The sequence below is a fragment of the Trachinotus anak genome, unplaced genomic scaffold, assembly GCF_046630095.1.
Source record: "Trachinotus anak isolate AG129_WGS33_773 ecotype Australia unplaced genomic scaffold, CSIRO_AGI_Tana_v1 ptg000010l, whole genome shotgun sequence".
Classification (NCBI taxonomy): domain Eukaryota; kingdom Metazoa; phylum Chordata; class Actinopteri; order Carangiformes; family Carangidae; genus Trachinotus; species Trachinotus anak.
Genome location: NW_027273861.1, coordinates 28,500,718 through 28,520,935, shown reverse-complemented (window position 1 = coordinate 28,520,935; position 20,218 = coordinate 28,500,718). Strand labels below are relative to the sequence as shown.

The following is a 20,218-nucleotide window of genomic DNA, read 5'->3' as shown; positions in this document are numbered from 1 at the left end:
ACTCTGTACATTATAGTGGATTTACCATGTGGATTATCATATTGTAGTGGAGGTGACCCCTCTGTCACTGACCCTGATGATCTCCTCCTTCACTTGCAGCGTCCTGCTCAGGGAGTCGAGCCTGGCAGCCTGACTCCTGCTCAGCTCCTGGGTCTCCTTCTCCCTCCTCAGGGCCAGACGCAGCTCCTCCTGCACCGCCTGGAGCTCCACAGCCAAGTCTGTCCCAGAGTCGGGCCTCAATCCGGGGCCTGAGCTCAGCTGTCTGCGGAGCTCCTGGAGCCTCGATGTCTGCTCGGTCATCACCTCGCCGAGGCGGCTTGCGGAGTCCTGGTGGGAGACAATGGTCATTTTTCTCTATATATGACTATTTCACTGAGTCCTTATTTTCCTGAGCTCCTCTGCTCTACCTGAATGTACTGGTCTCTGGAGCTGATGACTGTGAGCAGATCCTGGACCTGGTCCTGGTGCTCCTGGGCCTGATGGGTCCGGTCAGCGAGCACTTCCTGGAAGAGGCGGTCTTTGAGCTGGAGGCGGGTTTTCAGCTCCTCCAGAACGTTGCTGGGAGCTGACTGGATCTGAGCCAGCAGGGAGCAGCGCAGGTCCTACGAGAGAAGAAGAAGAAATGTAGAGAGAGATAAACACAATTTTCTTCATTTAAACTGAGGAACTGATTATAACTGATATTAACGTTTTAGTAAATGTATTTCCTGTTTGGCCCCGCCCCCCTCTCTGCACCTGTGCCTCCTGCGTGCGAGCGTGCAGCGCCGCCTGCAGCTGGCTGATGATGGCGTCTCTCTCTCTCAGGACGCGGCTCTGCCTCTCCTCGCTCTCCTGCTGCTGCCGCTGAACGTTCCTCCAGGCGTCGCCCACCTGCTCCTGCTCCAGAGCTTTACCTCGCACCAGCACCTCCAGGCTCTGACACACACACACACACACACACACACACAGTAAGGGTTAGAAGCAGTCGAGAGGATAAAGGTGTGTGTGTGTGTGTGTGTGTGTGTGTGTGTGTGTGTGTTCTTACAGTGATGGTCTCCTCGTTGTTGGCCAGCACGCAGCGCTGCCTCTCCAGGTCTCTCTCCTTCTCTCTGAGCAGCAGCTGCAGCCGACGAGTCTCCTCCTCTTTCTCCTCCACGCAGCGGAACTTTTCATCCACCGCTCGCTGCAGATCCACCGGAAAAAAAACAACTCATCACTCGTCACCTGAGCCTGACAGTTCTGGTTTGGACGCCTCTGACTGAACCCCTGTGGATTCAGGTTGGACCTGAACCTGGGGCCACATTCACATTAGTATCTTATCTCATCCACGAATGGCACCAACTGTTATTGAGGGACGGTCGACCCTGTTGCTATGGCTGACACCATGTTTCATAAGCAGGTTTACTCCCAGTTGGTTAAGAAGGTAAAATAAAGGTCTGCTCATTTCTGTTATTACTGCTCAATCTGGACACTTCTGAAAAAGACACTTTTAATGTCAATAAGGTTAAAAAAACAGTTTAACACAATAAAAACTGAATGTTAATCAATGACTGAACAACAGCTGGAGTGTCGGTGAGCGTGTGTTGTTTTACCTCCAGAGCTCGGTCTCGCTCATGGATGCGCTGCCGGAGTTTCTGCAGCAGAGAGTCTCTCTTCTCCTTCGGATCCTCCAGCAGCTCACAGTAATCCTGATTGGACGACAGAAAAACCAGATTTACTCGGCTAAACACAACAGCCTGACATATGGAACAAGGATTTCAAAATTAGAAAGTTATTTCAACCCAGTCTCTTAAATCCAGAGTTCTCTTGGAGCATCTAGTGGTCATTAGAGGAACTGCAGATTATTCCACTGTCGGCTCTATGAGCAGCATGTGTGTATTTGTAGTTTGTTCCTGTGACGTGACATAACTAAAACATGTTTACTGCAGTAGCACGAGGAGTTGTTTCGAGTGTGTCTGACCTCCACCAGCTGTTCTTTGGTCTGCAGGCACGTCTTCAGCTCTCTGATGGTCCTCTCTCTCTCCTCCTTCTCCCTCTCTCTCTCTCGCTCATCCTCTCTCAGCTGATCCTCTCTCTCTTCCAGGGCCGATCGAGCCTTCTCCAGGGCCGACTGCAGCTCCTGAACATTGCACAGAAACACACAATGTCACACACACAACATAAAGCACAAAGAGCCAAAATGCGAGATGGAGATCTTTCCCTCTTCTCACCTGGTTGTGCCTCTCCGTCTCCCTCCGGTGCTGCAGCGCCCCCTGCAGATCTTTCTCCAGCCTCAGCAGGGCGCGGCTCAGGTCCTCCTGCGTCCTGGCTGCCTGCCGCTGCGCCCGCTGGCCGGCCTGCAGCTCCAGCTGAGCCTGGAACAGAGAGGCCTGCAGAGCCAGAACTTCACCCTGACCCCGAAGACTCTCTGCCCCTGACACCTGCAAGTGAGACCCCGAGAGGGAGGGAGGGGACAGGAAATGTGAAAAGCAGCTTACAAGCAACTTGTAATTTCAGGTCATGGTTTAAATTTGTACAACTTTGTGTAAAACAGTTTGTGCGCGATGTGAAGTGTGTGTCAGTGCGGGGGACAAACCTGCAGCTGCTGCAGCTGGCTGCGGTTGGCGAGGTCTTTGAGAGAACACAGCATCTTATTCTGCTCCTCAATGACCCTGTACAGCTCTGCAGCCTGAACACATGCACACACACACACACACGCATCAGCAACACTGTTCCAAGTCTGAAACTGTGCATCCTTTATGTACTTCAACACTTGATTTCAGTCCTCCTCAAGTTTCCTTCCAAATCCTGCTGTGTTCAGTCTTTTCACCCCACGCCTAAATTTATTCCCTCTGGCCTCTGGTTCCTTCTTGTCCTCCTTTATCTGCCCCTCTTCTGTAGTCTCTATATCAACCCATCCATCCATCCATCCATCTCTACCTCTGCCTCCTTGGAGCTGACGTTATCACTGATGTTCTGGATGTTTCGCTCCTGCTGCTGGGCTTCCTCTCGGGTCAACCGCAGTTCCAGCTCCATCTCCCCGAGACGTTCCTGCAGCTTCTACACACACACACGCACACGATTGATTAATATAAAACACTCCTGATTTTATCATAACTTGCTCGTTAATTTAAATCTGGATTCATTTAGAAACAGATGCAGATGGGTGATGTAACAGTCTGAGGGTGGAGGAGGGGTGGATGTGTTTGTACCTGGTTCCTGGTCTCGCTCTCTCGGATCTTGGCCTGCAGCGAGCGGACCTGGTCCTGGGCCTTCTGCAGCTCACCGACACACTGACCTGCAGAACTCTCATAGTGACTCAGCTGATCCTGCTGCTCGTCAATCAGCCGCTGAGAAACACAGGAGGAGTCATGTCAGTGCAGGTGAAACATGTAGTTACACAACAGAGGGATTTGTTGACAACATCTTGAAAATGCCATAATTACTTTATTTTTTACTTTACTTTACTTTTTACAATAAATATTGTAATGAAATTAATTCATAGCAATATGAAAATTTCTAATTTAACAACCAACAGTTGACAGATTAACCAGTGGTTCACAGTTGCGGCTGCCAGATACACAGTGTGTCGACCTTGCAGCTATTTCTGTGGATGATTGTGTGAAAGTGGAAAGTGATGTCAGCTCGCTGTTGGATGACTTCCTGGGGAAGCAGCTGTTGCCACGGCAGCATGTTGTTGACTTCCTTGTTTTTGTTTTTATGGGACGGTGTAGCGAAGTGATGTCACTCTGCCCTCTGGGACGTTATTAGAGCATGTGAAGCCTCTCCTACAGCTGTTTCAGCTGTGTCCCAGAACATCAGTGGATCAGATTAATGAGCGGCGAAGGAGAAGTATAAAAAGAAATAAGAGCTAATGTTTTATTTTATGGATCCCATAACTTCCAAACGGTTCCCTCGTTAGTGTCCTGAAAGGTTCTGGGTAATTTAGTGCTAATTATGTGGAAATAGAGAAAGTTTTCAACATAGTAATTCCAACTAATTTATTTGAGTTTTAAGAGAATATCAGGAAATGATTTAGACGACACTTTACAGTATAGAAAGTAGTTGTTGATTCCCAGAGAAATTCCATTAAAGACATTAAAGCTCCATATTGTACTCCTCGCCAGTGTTTTATCTGAAGTGTTGATCTCCATCAGAAGATCTATTTGTGGTTTTCAGAACCAAAAATCATCTCAGTGTAGTTTTACATCTCCTCTCTCAGGCTTCGCTCTGGAGCTCTAGTAACAACAGGTCGGTGAACCAATCAGAAGAGAGGCTCTGAGCCCGTGGCTTGAGGCATGGCGGTGACTGCTTTGTTGTGACATCACAAAGTTCCAGAAGTCCCGACGGCTGGTTTTAAGGCTCAGTTTCTGAATACAGGCTGTGTGCATTTCTCTGTGGACTGAGGCTTTGATACTTTCACAGTATTAATATAGAACCTAGACCTGCTTTATAATCACAAACACATGGACATCTACCTTTAGACTGGATGGAGCTTTAACAAAACTACTCAAGTAAATATCCATGTGTTTCTGGAAACTTGATTCTCTCCATTGTTGAACCTTGTTCCTGTCTGGAGGACTGGTCTGGATCGGAACCAGCTGAACAGTGTTTTCCCTGTCATTAGTATCCTTGCTCAGAATTTACAGCCATATATTATTTCCTTTCAGGGACATTATTAGGAGACTGTGGGGTCTGTAAAATAAATCAAGAGCTCTACATTCATACCGATAAAACTCGTCTTTTATAAAAGAGAGAAGTGGGATTAATAGAGATGAATGTCTCTCACTGTAGCATGAACCTAATATACATGAGCTCAAACAGTCAGGGGATGACATGACAATTAACCTGACAGATTACTGTTATCACAGCTTGTACTAATTGTAAGCTATTGCCAAGTCATGAAACAGACCTCAGGTCAGCAGTCTGAGCAAAGTCATCAATGAATACAGAAATCTATTTCACCACAATCTGCTTTTAAATACTGTGGATCCTTTATCAGCGTATGAATGGCACAAGTGTAACTTTCCTCATTCATACCAGTGAGAGGTCCGTTGTACAGCCTGTTATATTTCCCTATAATAGACCAGCACATAATAGACTAACAGCCGTCCTCTGCTCCTGGCACAGTGAACCACATTCAACATTCAAACTAACCATTAACATAACAATAGAAGTTATGAAGCTGGCTCAGACTCGGCAGAGCCTTCACACGGGCCGAATGCTGCAGTGCTTGGAGACTGTTCCCATGGTAACGGAGGCGTTGCTAGGATACCGACGAGGAAGGGTATTTATGCCCCCCGCCCCCCCGAGAGGGTAATCAAGGCACCGAGTGAGTTCAGCTTCGTCAGCAGTAAAGATGAGCAAGACAGAAAATCCTGGGAGGTTTGACCCGGCTCAGTCTGGATGGCGGCTGCACACAAACGGGGAATCAGTGGGTCGATCTTATTAAGAAGTGGTGTTGAGTTTTTCCTCAGCTGCACTGAGCTTACGTCAGATTCTGCTGTTTGGTTTTTTACCAAGGACGCTTCTGATTGTCTGTTCAGATCAAGTTGAATCAGAAAATACAGATTGTTTTCACTGTAAATTACATTTGTATATTTCAGTTTATTCTATGATTTTTGCCTTATTGATTTTTTTTCACCCAATTTTCCCCTTTTTCTGGTTAAGAAACACGTCTTTCAACCTCTACACCTCAGGTTCATAATGCAGGGTTTCTGTTAAAATCTTTAGTCTCAAGCTGAAATAACCCCAATGACGACGTTACGTTTTCTCAGACTTGATATTTACAGCTGTTTCTCGAGGCCGAGCGACGCTCAGCCTGACTGTAACTGCTGCTGCTGAGCTACCTGCTGAAAGCGGAACGGCCTGCACTGAACGTAATCGTCCAGCCAGTGCTCCTCCATCTCTGCCAGCTCCGCCTGCAGGTCCTGCTGTGGACACGGGGTCACAACCTCTGGTATAGGCTGGTGGGGGTAGAGTTCAGTGTCTGCTGCCCCTCCACCCGGTGACCTCAGTGGGATGGACAGGGCCAGCGACAGGCTCTGTTCCAGTTTGGCTTTGACCAGAACTGGGAGCTTGCTGCCCCTTCGAGGCTTCACTGGCCGGTACTCCCAGCCCCTCAGGAGGCTCAGCATCATCTCAAGCCCAGGGAGGGAGCCCTCAGTGGGGGGTTTGTCCCACAGAGTGTCCCTTCTTGCTGGAGCATCCTCTGGATCTTTCTCTGGTTCAGTTTCTTCCCTCTGTTTGTGATTTGCAGGAGGGCAACTCACGTCCACGGCAGTGTCGAGAGATTCCACAGAAGACGCTGGACTGGGACTCGTCTGGTCACACATGGTCTTATCAGTGTCCAAACCAGCTGAAGCGGACTCAAAGGCAATGGTCGTAGACTCGGATCCTCCAGAGGCTCCGGTGGGGTCTTCGATCCCCTGAGCGCTGGTTGAGTAGCGGGTAGATGGACCACAGGATGTGCTCCTTTGCCCAACCCTGCGAGGCACCTTACAAACCGCCTCGTAGTCTGAGTCTGCTACGCGGAGGGCTGCACAACCCCTGCACCTCCGCGGCTTCTGGCCAGAGAGGGAGTCTCCTCCTTGGCAGTGGTGGATATGATGATGGTGATGGTGGTGGTCCAGGGCGGGGTCTTCTTTATCAGCCCACGACTCATACACAGAGTAAGCCAGATCATCCTGGATCATATCGGAGTATCTCACATCCTGCAGGGCTGACAGATCCACCACAGGGGAGTCTTCAGACCCCACCTCAGTCCCAACAACCCCCACACTGGACCCGGCCGGACCCATGTTCCCATCCTCTGCGTTGTTCTTCCGGTACAGGCCTCCGATACACTGCCTCAGCCGATCTTTCTCCAGCAGCAGCTTGTGCAGGCGCTCCAGAGACAGGGCCTCCACTCGGGCGATCACCGTGTCGAAGCGGTACATGCGGTCCAGCATGAAGGCACACTTTGAGCAGGCGAACTCCCCGCGGCCGTCCCGGGTCAGCTCGCGGCCCAGAGCGTGGGACAGCAGCACCTGAAGGTTCAGCTTGGCTGCTGGGTGAAAAATCCATCGGCGCTGGTTGCCACAGAGCTCTCGGGCGCAGATCCTGCACGCCTCCTTCATCTTCACCACGTCCAGCATCACAACTGCATGTGACAGTGTCTGTGACAGTGTACCGATCAGTGACAGGGGGGCGCTTTAGAAGTCCATCTCTTTGAAAGCACGTAAGAGAGGATGAAACCACAAGAGTTCAGAGTGACTTTAAAGCGCTGATTTTTTGGCTGGAGTTTTGTGCAGGTGTGGTCCAGCAGTGTGGCAGCTCCTTTTCATTACAAGTCTGTTCAAGTGATCCTTTAATCTTATTATACATCAATGTGATTGTTGAAGCACCAGGTTGAATGTTACAGACTGAATTAAGATAAATGTTTAAGATTTGCATTCGCAGAGCTGCTGCACGTTTTGATCAAACTGAACTAAAAGGATTCCTGTGCAGAGATGATGATGATGCACTGAGCTGCTGCTGAATTTCTCTCCAGACATTTGAGCTTTGAGCAGAAGAAGTAAAACCAGGTCGCTTGATGCTGGAGCTGAGAGCAGGAGGCTGCAGACGGAAGAACACGGGTCAGGCTGACAGCAGTGAGGCAGATTTCCCCGCAGGGCGGATGTGAGCGGTTCTCAGTCACGGGTCACACTTTTACTTCCTTGGTGGGGAGACAGCGGGCATGTGTCGATCCGGGTTTTTATCCCAGCCGCTGTCGTCCTCAGTGATTCCGGTGCAGAAACGATCCGCAGCTGATGTCCCCGCTTTATTTCCAGGCTTTTAAAGGCTTATTTGCGTGACAGCATCTCCTCACTGCAGCGGCTGCCTCCGACACGAACACGGAAAAAACACAGCAGCTCTTCTCTCCTCGTCGACCGTTTGGCGTCTGAAGATTCACCGGAGTCTGTCCGCGTCTCCGCCGGGTCTCCGTCCCCCGGCAGCGGCTGCAGCGGCTGCAGCGGCGGAGGATGGAGGGAGGGGCTGTCGGACGTCCCCCCGCTTCCAGACCCGGACAACGAGGCAACGGTGACAGAAACCAAGATCCTCCTCATGCACGAAGATGCCTCACTCCGCAGCGTTAACTAGTCCCGTCTGCAGGAGTGGGCTTCGATTGGAGCCTTATCAGCCCAGTCCACATTATTATTAGACTTTTTCCTCTTCCTGGGAATATTTCACAAAGGCCTAAATAAATAATATTGTTAAAATTTAACAGGCTTTGTTTTAATTATCCTTGTCGTGACTGGACTACAAAGCAGCCTGAGCAGCAAATGTCATGTGTCTAAAATCACAAAAAAGGTCAAATCGGTCTGATAATTTTAGTCACAGTCTGTTATTTATTTTTTAATTAATGTTGTTAATTATGTTAATTATCAAGCGGATTCATCGAAAGCAGTAGCCCCTGAAGGGTAAAAATTTATTATCATATCATTAAGATCCATTATTACAAATAAGTTATTGAACATTTGGAGTTGAACCTTATGTTCATGGGGTCTGTGGACTGTAAAGTGGGTGATCTCCAGCTTGTAAACGACTGATTTATACTGAACAGGCTCAGGTTTCTAATCGCTGCTGTTGTTGTTGTCTTGTTTATTTATTTATTTTAGATATGTTTCTGGTCGCTGATATCAGTGTAGGAGTGAGACCTCTTGCAGTCGCCTCGACTGAACCATTTTACTGGAACGGGGGGGTCTCTGAGCCCTGCCCTTTGACTCACTCACTATTTTCTATGCAAACAAACAGAATCAGTTTAACTCGACACATTAAAGGCCCCTTCAGTCATTTTGGGAGTGACAGCAGGTTTGATGGTGGAGGTGCTAAACTTGTTTCTACATTTCCATTGGTTCGCGGGCTGTGCCTTTAAAATGATGAAATGATCGGTTTTCTACAGATATTTTGCAAAAAATGTTTTAATTGTTTAATTGCTAATTTAATTATTTGTGTCATTTCATTTGTTTTGCTCTCAGTTTTGTAGCCAGTGGACAACAGCGCACTGTTATTAAGTGATAAGTAAGTATGTTTTTAATGTCTTGGTTGAAATGATGTTTGCACACATCATCATTAATTCATTTGCATTGGATATATGTTGTATATATACTGTCTACATATACAAATGTGCTGTATGTTTTGTCTGCTTAATTAATACTCAGTCAGGGGCTGAGTGGGTAAAAACAGCCCATTACTTCGTCTTTAGTGGCAAAACATTTTGAGAAGAGTTGTTTAATTCAAAATATAACACTCTCTATTTCCATGAAGCTGTTTAGTGTCAGTGTGAGTGTGTTTGCCTCTGTGCAGGGTGTGAACTGAAAAAAAAACAGGCCCGAATGTTTTCCATCAGGTTCATTAAATTCTCTAAATTGTCAGCGGGGAATGAGTTCATGCCTTTCCCAGGGGCAGCCGGGCCCCATGCAGCCTTCACATGCATGTCACACGGAGGAGGGAGGGGGGAGGTGGGGAGGGAGGGGGGCCGGCTCTCATTTCCCTGGAATCAGTGTCAGTGACTGTGCTCTGATGTCATTTCCAACAGACACTCTCAGGACCCTTTTCCCACAGACTCACAGATACTTCATCCGTCTTTTATTATCGCAGCAGGGCTGGATGTGTTGTTGACATGTGATTTGTTTTCCTCTGTGTGTGTGTGTGTGTGTGTGTGTGTGTGTGTGTGTGTGTGGACCACCTTCTGGCCCTGACTGTGTCCTCATCCGTCACCACTACAAGCCTCTGGAGACACGACACCAAAACACTGATCGGGTAAAATGAGGTACGCAATCAAAAATCAATTAATCCTAATCAGAGATGAGTGCCAAACACCGCTGACAGACTGCACCCGCTGTTTACTTTCCTCAATGTGGCAGAAATACCAGAGTGTGACAGCGGGGGGATTGATGTCGACACAGACAGAAGAGGTGTCTCCGCTGATTTTCTCCCCCCTCAAATGTCTCACTTGTTGCTCTGCCAAGTAAACAACCGATCTCTTCTGTGCAGCTGTCTCATGAAACGAGCCTGTGTGCAGCCGCCAGCAGACAGTGAGCTGATTATAATTGTATCTGGCGTCAGTGAGGAAACTGAGGCTAAATTAGCAGAAGTGTACTGTACATGTGAGCTGACCCTGAGTCTGTGATCGCTGACCTAATATTAGAAAGAGCAACACAGGCAGGGGTAATGAGAGGGCAGGACAGCCGCTGCTGATGGGACAAATTATTACATGCATCCTCCTGGTTACTGTGGAAGTGTCTGAGACCAGGTCCTTTGATTCATATTTACGAGACTGTTCTCCCGTAAAAACCGAGGTCATAGGTCGACTGTCAGCAGGTTATTATGACCCACAGTTAGGTTTTGTTGCTAGGCGACATCTAGTTGGTGTAGTAATTATGACATTATCCTCGCATTTTCTTCTTCTTTTATTTTCCTTCTTTTTATAATAATATTATATTTTCCGTTGGGTTTCATGTTATTTTTATGTCTATTTGGGGATTTTTGAATAAAATTCACTCACTCGAGCATCAAAGATAGAAAAGTATCAAAAATGATCATTAGGAAAAAGCGGTATTTTGCTATAATGCAAAAACCTTGTTTCTCCAGTTTTTAATTTTTTCAAGCAAGTTAAAAAATGTTATCAACCATTCAAAACGCTTTACACTACGAGCCACATTCACCCATTCATACAGCACTTTTTCATATATATATAGTGCTTTTTCTAACACACAGAAACCAATGTGGGGTTCAGTATCTTTCCCAAGGACATGCTGCACACTGGAGAAGCTGGGAATCAAACCACCGACCTTCCGATCAGTGGATGACTCACGCTACCTCCACAGCCGCCCAAAAAGAAAAAAGGAAAACAGGAGGAAGGAAGCGAAGGAAGAAGGAGAAGTGACCAAAGGAAAAAAGAAAATTAGGGAAAAAGGAAATAGGAAATAATAATAGGAAAATAAGAGCAGCAGAGCCAAAATGTGAAAACACAAAATTGCAAATAAAAGTCCTGCTTTCTATATTCACACATAAAAAAGTAAAGAAAAAAAAAAAACAAACAACAAAAAACGTTCCTTTAAAATGTAAAATGTAAAAGTTTGTTCACTCATGCTGTGTGTGCAGTGCAGGTTAGGGGACACTAGGTGGAGCTGCCTCTCTATGAGGGACTCATAAACAAGCAAAATCAGTGTGTGAATGTGTTGTTGTGAGTCCAACACACACACTGCGACTGCACTGTTTGACCACCAGAGATCTGACTCACACACAGTGTTCAGTGAATGTTTTCTCACCTGCATCTGAGCGTTGACTCTGGACTCATCCTGAATCTGTGGAGAGAAACAGTCTAAAATCAGCCGTGAGGCTCGAACGGGACTGAAACTGACATCAACAAGTGAGTGAACGTGAAATGTTGCAGATCAGGTCCCATCCTGCCTCATTATTCACTGATGGGGGACGTGTCATATGCCTGCACCACAGACACATCAGCTGCTGTATCAGGTCACAAGTACAGAGTTTAAAAACCAAAAATAAAAGATGTGGACACTTCTTCCTCACTGTGGAGTCGTTATAACCCTGCGGAGATATTCCTGTCGGCCGTAATGTGCATGTGTTTTTATCTCGGTGGAGGTGTGCAGCTCGTCTGCTCTGCCAAAGTTCCACTGACCCACATGTGGATATAAAAACAGGCTGATATCTAAGTCACTCGGCCTGTCTGGGGTTTGAGCCAGAACACTTAGAATAGAGTGATGGGAGAAGAGGAGGGAGGGTGAGGAATTTAGCCTGCACCTGGCTCACCTGGTGGGGTCACGTTCAGAGCCTGGATTTATGATCTTAACCAGGTCGACAAGTGAAGTTTGTAACTTCATTTTCACATTTTTCCTTTGATACCTTTGAGCTCTAAATGTCTCTGAGGTCGGATAAGATAAGTCTGCTCGGGCCATAGAAGGCTGCAATACAGAATCAGAAGGATGCACCGTCTAAGACACAGTTATCTGCAGCAAGCCTCTGAATGTGCTTCTGACTGAAGGACAACACATTTCTCATGATGCACAGAGCTGCAGATGACAAGAATAAAGCTGGTGATGATTTTGTTTGTCTCCTCCTGCAGCAGCAGACTCTCCTTCCTGCTGCAGATTGGTTTTCGTCCTGTTGACCAGGTTCTCTCCATCCCCTTCTTATTTTTACACATGTTATATATCCACTGGAGATAATGAAGATTTTCGACCTTTTATCTCTAACTTAGATAAAAATAGAAAAAAACCTTGCTGACAAAATGCAGTTTAAATGTTTCTGCCTGATTGTTTATTCCTTTACAAATAATCAAATGATTAACTGCATAAAGAGCTGCTCTGAAAGATGAAGACCAGGACTTCCTCAAAAACAAACATGGACATGAGACCACACTGAGTGTCTGTACAGTCCAGGAAGTCATAGATTCTGGGCTGTCGTCCACTTTGGACGCAGGTAAATGACAAGACTTATGTGGCACGTTCCCTAACAGCTACATTTAAATTTAATTTGATCCTCAGTACGAACGACAATTTTATGACTCAGAAGTCGAGTGTTAATAAACACAGGCCCAGTTGTTATGTAGCACGACACCTGAGCGGGGGCACATGTGTGTTCCTGCCGTGTGGTTTGTTATCGGTGTATAAATGCAGAAGAGGTGTGGACGAGGGCAAAAGTACCTCAGCTGCTCGTTCTCTCCTCTTGAGAGAAGAGAAAAGGTTGTGAACTTTGACCTCGAGGTCCTCGACCCGGAGACCCAGTGAATGTTTCTGCTGCGTCAACTCCTCGATCAGCCTGAGAGAGAGAGAGAGAGAGAGAGAGAGAGAACACATTGACATTCAGTGACATTCACTCTGCTGGGCTCAGTTACAGTATGTAGGTCAGAGCTTTGGCTCTTTGTTCCAGCCTGAGACTGTTTTTGACAAGGTCAGTGATACCAGTGTCACCAGCAGGCTCAGAGCCGACAGAGCTGCTGGGACCAGTGACCTGCAGACACCTCCCAGCCCTGGAAGCAGCTGTAAAGCCAGGAAGCAACTAAACTTCACAAAATCTAACATGACGTCTTCAGATTTCTTATTTTTCTCCGACCAACAGCGAAGTCAACACAGACACATTCAACTGACGATGATATAAAAAACAGCAGCTCTTCAACTGTGTACGTGTGAGTCGCTCACCTGTCTTTATCGGCCAGGGCCTGCTGGGTAAACAGTCCACCTGAGCCTCCGCTCTCCTCCATCCTCTCCACCATCTCTCTCTCCAGAGCCAGACAGCGCTGAGACTCAGAGTCCGCCAGCGAGGCCATCCGCTCAGCCTCCCCTCGGGCCAGCTCGGCCTCCTGAACGCAACACACACACGACACACACCTGCTGAGTGTGGGACTGACAACAATCAGTGCAGACCTGCTTTTATAGATGCGAGCATCGTTCAGTCATCGGTGATATAAATCCCGTCACTGAGCGTTTATACCTCTTGTAGCAGCTGAACTTTGGTTTCCAGGATTTCCTGCATGTGGCTGATCTCCTCCTGCCGCTCCGCCAGGCGACGCTGCAGCTCTGCTTCATTCTGATTGGACAGGCTATCTGCTGTCAGCCTGCGGGGTTTAAAGTGTTCGGAGAAAACATTGTTTACAGAAGAGGCAGAAAAATAAACAGTTCGATCAGGAAAAAATGAGCATATTTAGACGACAGGGTTTGTTGAAGCCTGATGACAAACAGTTGTTATTTAAATATTGGCAATAAAGGCTTGAAGAAAACCTTCTGCATGAGCTACATGATCTACTAAACTCCCAGCTGTCAGAGTGGAATCGACCTGCAGTTCTCTTGCAGCTTGAATACAGACAGTGTGGCTGCATTAAAGTCTGGAGTCAGTCAATGATACATAAGCAATAAAAAATCTGTCCTCTGAAGCTGATGGATTCACTTCACTGGCTTCTTTATTTATTGATGTCTGGTCTCTTAGATCAGAGTATCACTAACACCCACAGGCTCACCCTGACCCACACTTCATGTGTTTACACACTTTGGAACATATTCAACAAAATCTGATACTCAGTTAATTATATGTGAGAGTCATGAGAAGCAGTGTGAGTTTTATAGGACGTTATTCTTGATTATTATTTATCACTGAGTCCTCAGGTGTTTAACATGTCACCTGAACCTGCACAAGGTTGGAAATTGGCATCAATGTGAGTCAAACTAGAAAGAACTTGTGTTTTAAAGGCATGTTTGCATCGAAATGCGTGTTGTACTCGACAAACATGCAAATAGGGACGATTTATGGAGATGAACTAAATCCTGTTTGGGAATTTTTCATTTCTTTTTTTTTTCGCTCCATTAAACCAGGCTGAAGTTCTCAGAGTTGAAATGTGCATTTTTCATCAGAATTAAGTCACATTAGCACAAATAGTCATTGTGGAAACAATTACAGGGAAACAATGTGGAATATTAACCTCTCAACGTACAGTATCCCATTTTTACTGGGCGTCAAGAAGCTGAAATAATCCCAGTATTATAAACTACTTTCATCAGTGTGTTCTAGTCGGCCATGTTTACACTGAGTGAAATACTGAAACCCAAGACTGACACTGATTCAGTTCTGTTATGCACCAAAGTCAGTGAAGATTAGACGAAATTTGCAGAGGAGGTGGAAAAACAGACAAATAATTAAGAATTGTTCTGCCAAGGAATCCAGGGAGGAACGTAGATTTTTTTCTTTGTCTGATTCAAAGGAGTATTAGACAAAATATAAAGTACTGTCAGGTGGATGGTAAACTACCCAGATCCTGATGCATCTCTTGCTCCATGATCGATTTAGTTAGTGGGTGACGGCCTGAACAACAGATTTTATTTTGTAGAATTTGCTGTGTAACATTTTGTCAGTTTTTTAAGATGTTAGAAGAGGAGGTCTGCATTTCTGGATCTGGATCCACACTAAAAAACTAACCACATATTTCTCTGCACGTGTTTTAATTAGTTTGCACCATATTTCAAATCTGTTCGCTGACCTTTGAAATATGCTGCTGAACAAAGACACAAATGGAGGAGAAAACACACTTGTTGGCAGAGGAGGAAATAAAAGGCTTGAGCAGGGGGAGAAAAGGAAACATGGACTCCTGACCCCCCCTCCTCTCTGAGGAACAAGGTGGAGACTATAATGGTGAAGCTGGTCTGTCACTGCTCTGCCACTCAGCACCTTCAACAGCCAGGAGGTCGCACTCAGCTCCCTGCTCACATCTATCAGTCGGGCTCTGTTAATAGCTCCAATGATAAACTGTGGCCGCAGAGTTTATTTGTGGAGCAGCAGGGCACAGAGAGAGAGAGAGAGAGTGAGAGAGAGAGAGGTGAGAGAGTGAGAAAACACCTCGGCCCTGACCCCAGACTCCTCCTCTCCAACATGAACACGTTCACCCTCCACAAAGGCTGGAATTTCTCCCCCTTTCACTCTGAACTGATGAACTAATCACTGTCTGTGGTGCATAACAACGCTGAGCTACAGAGCTAATGGTGCTGCTCCTTCATCCGTCTGTCAGGAAGGTCATCAGTCAGGGGTCGGGACTTTTTACTCACATCAGTGGAATGAATGGAAAGTAATGACACAAATCAACAAAATGTCCATGTGAGTGACCACACGTGTGTTAATGTTCGACAACCTGTGGAGTCAGCAGCTCTTCTTTACCTGTGCACATTCAGCATCATCCCCTCTGTGCGTATTCATTTAGCAGCTCATACCTTTGAGCACCGAGCCTCTGAGTTTGGGGGCCAAAATAAATGTTTGATGGCCCAAATGTTAACTCAAAATACAGAAATTAATTTATGTAACACAAGCCTGATAGAGAGCTGCGTTACATGAGATTTGGACTCATGAATAAAATTAAAATTCATTTATTTCTTTAAATTAAGTTACTTGTAAACATATGGTACAAAAACTCTCTCTCAGTGTCTTTTTAAAATTTTTGTTGCCATTTCCATCTTTTCCTTTTGTGTTTCTGGTTCTTCTGTAGCGGTGTTAGCAGATTGAAACAGGCTCAGTAAACCCACACTTCTGTAGCTAACTAATTAGCCTGCAACGAGTGCTGTGTGTTGTGCTATCAGTAACGTCACTGTACTGTTTACAGTTTCTGGAGCATGTTGAACTAAAATGTGCAAATGATCTGAGGAGTTTGTGGAACGGTAACGTTAACGCTGGGTTCGTGAAGGCTTGAAGTTTAGAGGCCACAGGGGACCACTGACATGGGATACTGGGGGCCCCGGGCCATTGGGCCACAGTTAATGTTGAATTATATTTAGCAGAAGGTAATAAAAAAAAATTAAAAAATCCAGAATGCCAGTGAGAAAACGTCAAATATAATGACACTTGTCAGTAAAAAGCATGTGTCACACAGGAAGCACGTGACTTCATGTTGGATAATTCTGCAGTAAAAAAACGATATTCACTGCAAAAAGCAGTGAGACAATTATAAACTGAAAAGTAATGGTGTCAGTGTGTTTTACTGTTCACCTCCCTCTGTTATCTGAACATGCAGAGTTTTGGTTTTATTCATGCAGGTCTCTAAAACACAGTCGACAGGAGTAGAAATTCTCTTGTAGGAATAAAAGTATAGAAATGCGGCTTTTAAAAATCTCCTTTCAGAAGTGACGTCCTGGTTCTGATCTACAGAACATCTGGTGAACAAGCTTCAGCAGGAGGGAGAGTCTGGGTCTGGGTAGGTCTGAGATCTCAGAGCCTGCATGAGTCAAACCAACACGATTTACCTGCAGGTTTCATCAGAACTAGGTGATAAAATGTGTTTGGCTTTTTGGAGCTGACCCTTTAATTAAACTGCTGGATCAGTGGGAAGTGAAACGCATTGTTACTGAACACAGTGTGAGCTTCACCAGGCTGTGTGCTGAGTGTTTGGCAGAGGAGAGGAGCCTGAGAATCTGATCCAGAGACAGACAGCTGCCTCTCAGACAGGTGCTGGAGCTCAAATAGTTCCCAACTCAGCAACACAACAAACCAGGGAGACCCTCTGCCCTTTTACTCTCCCTGCTCCGCTGCTCTCTTACACCCTCCCCCTTCAAAACAAACCCACAGTCTGTCCCTCGAACCCTTTTCGCCTCCTCACCCTCGCCCCCTCTTCATCCTCTGTCCCAGAACACAGAGTCACTTCATCCTCTTCAAAAGCATCTCAGTGCCGAGTCCATACACAGCATTCCTCAGAGCTTAGTGCGTGTTGTGATAGCTAGGTGAGTCTGCGGGCCGGCGGGCTCGCGTGTGATGAGAGGCTGTCGGTCCCGAGGGCGACTGGGCTCTGATGTAGTGATGGACTCGTGGGAAATAATCAAACTAGTGATGAAAAGAGTGTTTTTGTAGTTCTCAGGCAGGTTTCCCTGCAGGCATTTCAGCAAGGGGCTGAATATTTTGAGTATATATTTTTATGCCTGTGATATAATATGAGAAGTGAACTGTCGGAGACAGTTGGAGGTTCTCAGACAAATAGAGAGTGAGAAGAGAAACACGGTGGTGTATCTGTGATACTCACAGAGCTTTGTCCAGAAGCTGCTGTTTGTCCTCGAGCTCCTTTTTCAAACTCTCCACTTCAACCTTCAGCTCAATGTTCTGGAAGAGAAACAATCATATGAGTGTCTTTGTCAGATTACAGACTGGAAATACAGCCATGCATTAAAATCAAAACAACCTGGGCAAATTCATTTTGATATAGAGAAAACTTTAACCTGTCGGGGACCACGACTGTAAACATGGGTTTAAAAATGTATTGGTTTAAACGCAGCCTGGTGTTAGTATGATAATGCTTCAATATAGGAGACACATGTAATGAACCCAGCAGAGGAAACCACTATGTTAAGTAATCCAACTCATCCTCAAGCAGAAAAATCATTAGTTTTTCTTATGGAGTTCTGCACAGAGAGACACTCCACAGGACAAAATGAGCTCACGTGCCGTCCTGGATCTCAATAGATCTATAAATAGCTGACAGGGATATGAGCACCTGCTGTATCTGTCTCCTGCTCAACCCTGACCAGGATAATATCCCCCCACCACCCCCTCCAGCACCCAGCAACACCACCACTTTTAACTTCTGGCTCTGAGAGCAGCAACAAGCTGGACTGAACTGGCCGTCGGCCGCTCACGTGCAGGTATCTGACTGCAGTGATTTATTTATTTCTCTGGACATCAGTGTGGCGTTACAGCTCACGTCCGTGTGCGGCCGGTCAGATTACTGACACACTGACACACAACACAGGTGTGTGGGGGTGTTTCTGCCGACGGGGCGCTCACATGCAGCATGTATACATGCATCAGTGTGCACACATGAAATCACAGTGGTAGCGTGCACACATGCATGCAAACAGCCGGCCTGAGGGCTCTCAGGCTAACACAATGTGGGTCATCGGGTCTACAGGGGCAGATGGAAAACAGGTCAGACAGTGACTGCAGGGGCAGTTCAAACGAGCATGGGGGTGTCTGTGGATACACTGCTCTGACTGTCTGTGCCTTCATCGTCCTGATGGGCGGCGCAGTGGATCTGAAACTGACTGAAGAAAACATCTGAAAGGAGCTGATGGAGTTCAGCTGTTTTACTTTCTCATGCAGTGTTTGCGTCTGAAAACACTGTTTACAGTCATCAGTGTCCTCTGGGTGAAGGACAGCTCAGAATATATTTCAATTTAGGAAGGATAAAGTGGAGAAAATGAAAATACATTGTTGTTTACGCTGCAGCTCAGTCAGAATCCATCAAAATCAACTCTAAGATAAACAGGTAAAAGACTGAATAGCAGAATGTTTGTGCTGCATTTGATTTTCTGATGTTTAACAGAACAAATACTCAGAAACTTCAGCCTCTTTAGTCTTCAGTCTTAACACGAGGTCCCACTGTAAACACATCGCATATGTTCTCACGTCAAAAAATGTTGACACCTCTGGACCTCTGTGGCTGTGAAATGAGACGACATGTTCCACTACATCGAAGAGTAGAAGACAAGAAGGTGCACAGGTGCTACACCGGTGACCTGTGACGACCTGTAGCTGAACTATTCACATGATTTAAAACCTCAGCCTCCGTGGATTTTATCACTGCACTCTGACAGCTGATGGGCTGGCTTCTCCTCTCTCCACTGCACTGCACTCCACTTTAATACGACCTTAACTCTCAAAACTCTGTGGAGGAATCCAAACAACGGTCTCACTAGAGGCTGAGAGGCCTGAAGCATTTGCTGATTTCGCTCTGACAGGACGGAGTCTCTCTGGCAGAACGTGGTGACTGACAGCTGGTACGAACTGTTGCAGAGCAGCCTGAGACCTGCTGTCAGAGCGAGTTACTGTCAAACACAAACCTGCAGCTCTGAAAACAACAAGCAGCGCTGCACCTCAGAGGAAAACCACGACAGACAACGTGCATCATGTTTCATGCTGAATCATTTCATCCTGCTTGTGTCTCTCACTCACCCTCTTGTGCACATCGTCGCTGCTCTCCTCAAACTTCTGCTGGATCTTCTCCTCCAGGAAGTAGATCCTGAGCTTCAGGCTGAAGTTCTCCTTCTTCAGGTCGTTCAGGTGCTGCGAGATAGTGCGGTAGCCGCGGAAACCAGAGTTAGACATGATGACAGGTAGCGATGTCGCGAGGGGCGTTGCAGCCCCGCATTTAGTTTGGCATAATATGTGGAAGGACAGGGCTGAGGAGAAGCAGAGCTGTGTGAGTGAAGAACTGATGATACAGAGTTTGAATCAGGCGTCTGCTCTCTCCAGCCGTCACATATCAACAGATCAGATCGTGGTCCAAACATAAAGTGGACGTGAGCTCCTCCTCAGCGCGGATTTGTTACAGGAGGGTCAGAGATGGCACACAGGCAGGCAGGAGGGGATTATGGGAGCTGGGAGGGGGGCGAGGGGATGTTTCCTTTTTTACCATGAGGAAGTCATGCCAAGAATCTGAGACAGGAGAGTGTGTGTGTGTGTGTGTGTGTGTGTGTGTGTGTGTGTGTGTGTGTGTGTGTGTGTATGTTGATAACAGGCACAAGTGCTGAGCTACTGCAGAAGCTTCAGACTGAATGTGTGGGAGAGTTGATCAGTGTGTTTTTCAATATAACCTTTGTTTAGTCAGGGAAACTACAGCATCACTCATTTGTTCAAACAACCTGGATTAATGCAAAAAAAAAAGACTGAGTTCTCGTAGACGTGAAGGCGGATGAAGTGCGGTGTCACACTGCTGCATCAGGGAGTGACTGGTTGGGTGCTGGATACAGCTGTT

The 20,218-nt window shown here is 46.5% G+C and overlaps 1 protein-coding gene across 6 annotated transcripts in view; it reads right to left on the bottom strand.

The window, feature by feature from the left end:
* The window catches only part of pde4dip (phosphodiesterase 4D interacting protein), a 94,506-nt gene that overhangs the window by 24,795 nt on the left and 49,493 nt on the right, over nucleotides 1-20,218 (bottom strand). For 4 of the 6 annotated variants that reach the window (XM_071486587.1, XM_071486589.1, XM_071486588.1 and 1 more), the window contains exons 1-11: nucleotides 5,808-9,240; nucleotides 3,171-3,308; nucleotides 2,899-3,018; nucleotides 2,555-2,647; nucleotides 2,190-2,399; nucleotides 1,940-2,098; nucleotides 1,572-1,667; nucleotides 1,025-1,162; nucleotides 736-915; nucleotides 408-602; nucleotides 73-327 (exon numbers count right to left, since the gene is read on the bottom strand). In XM_071486587.1, the coding sequence (XP_071342688.1) occupies nucleotides 73-327; nucleotides 408-602; nucleotides 736-915; nucleotides 1,025-1,162; nucleotides 1,572-1,667; nucleotides 1,940-2,098; nucleotides 2,190-2,399; nucleotides 2,555-2,647; nucleotides 2,899-3,018; nucleotides 3,171-3,308; nucleotides 5,808-7,094 (2,871 nt within the window). In that variant the 5' untranslated portion in view covers nucleotides 7,095-9,240. Of the gene's footprint in view, nucleotides 1-72; nucleotides 328-407; nucleotides 603-735; nucleotides 916-1,024; nucleotides 1,163-1,571; nucleotides 1,668-1,939; nucleotides 2,099-2,189; nucleotides 2,400-2,554; nucleotides 2,648-2,898; nucleotides 3,019-3,170; nucleotides 3,309-5,807; nucleotides 9,241-11,252; nucleotides 11,289-12,650; nucleotides 12,766-13,145; nucleotides 13,307-13,437; nucleotides 13,562-17,491; nucleotides 17,569-19,416; nucleotides 19,528-20,218 lie in introns of those variants that run through there. The other 2 variants (XM_071486592.1, XM_071486591.1) reach the window with 1 other exon arrangement.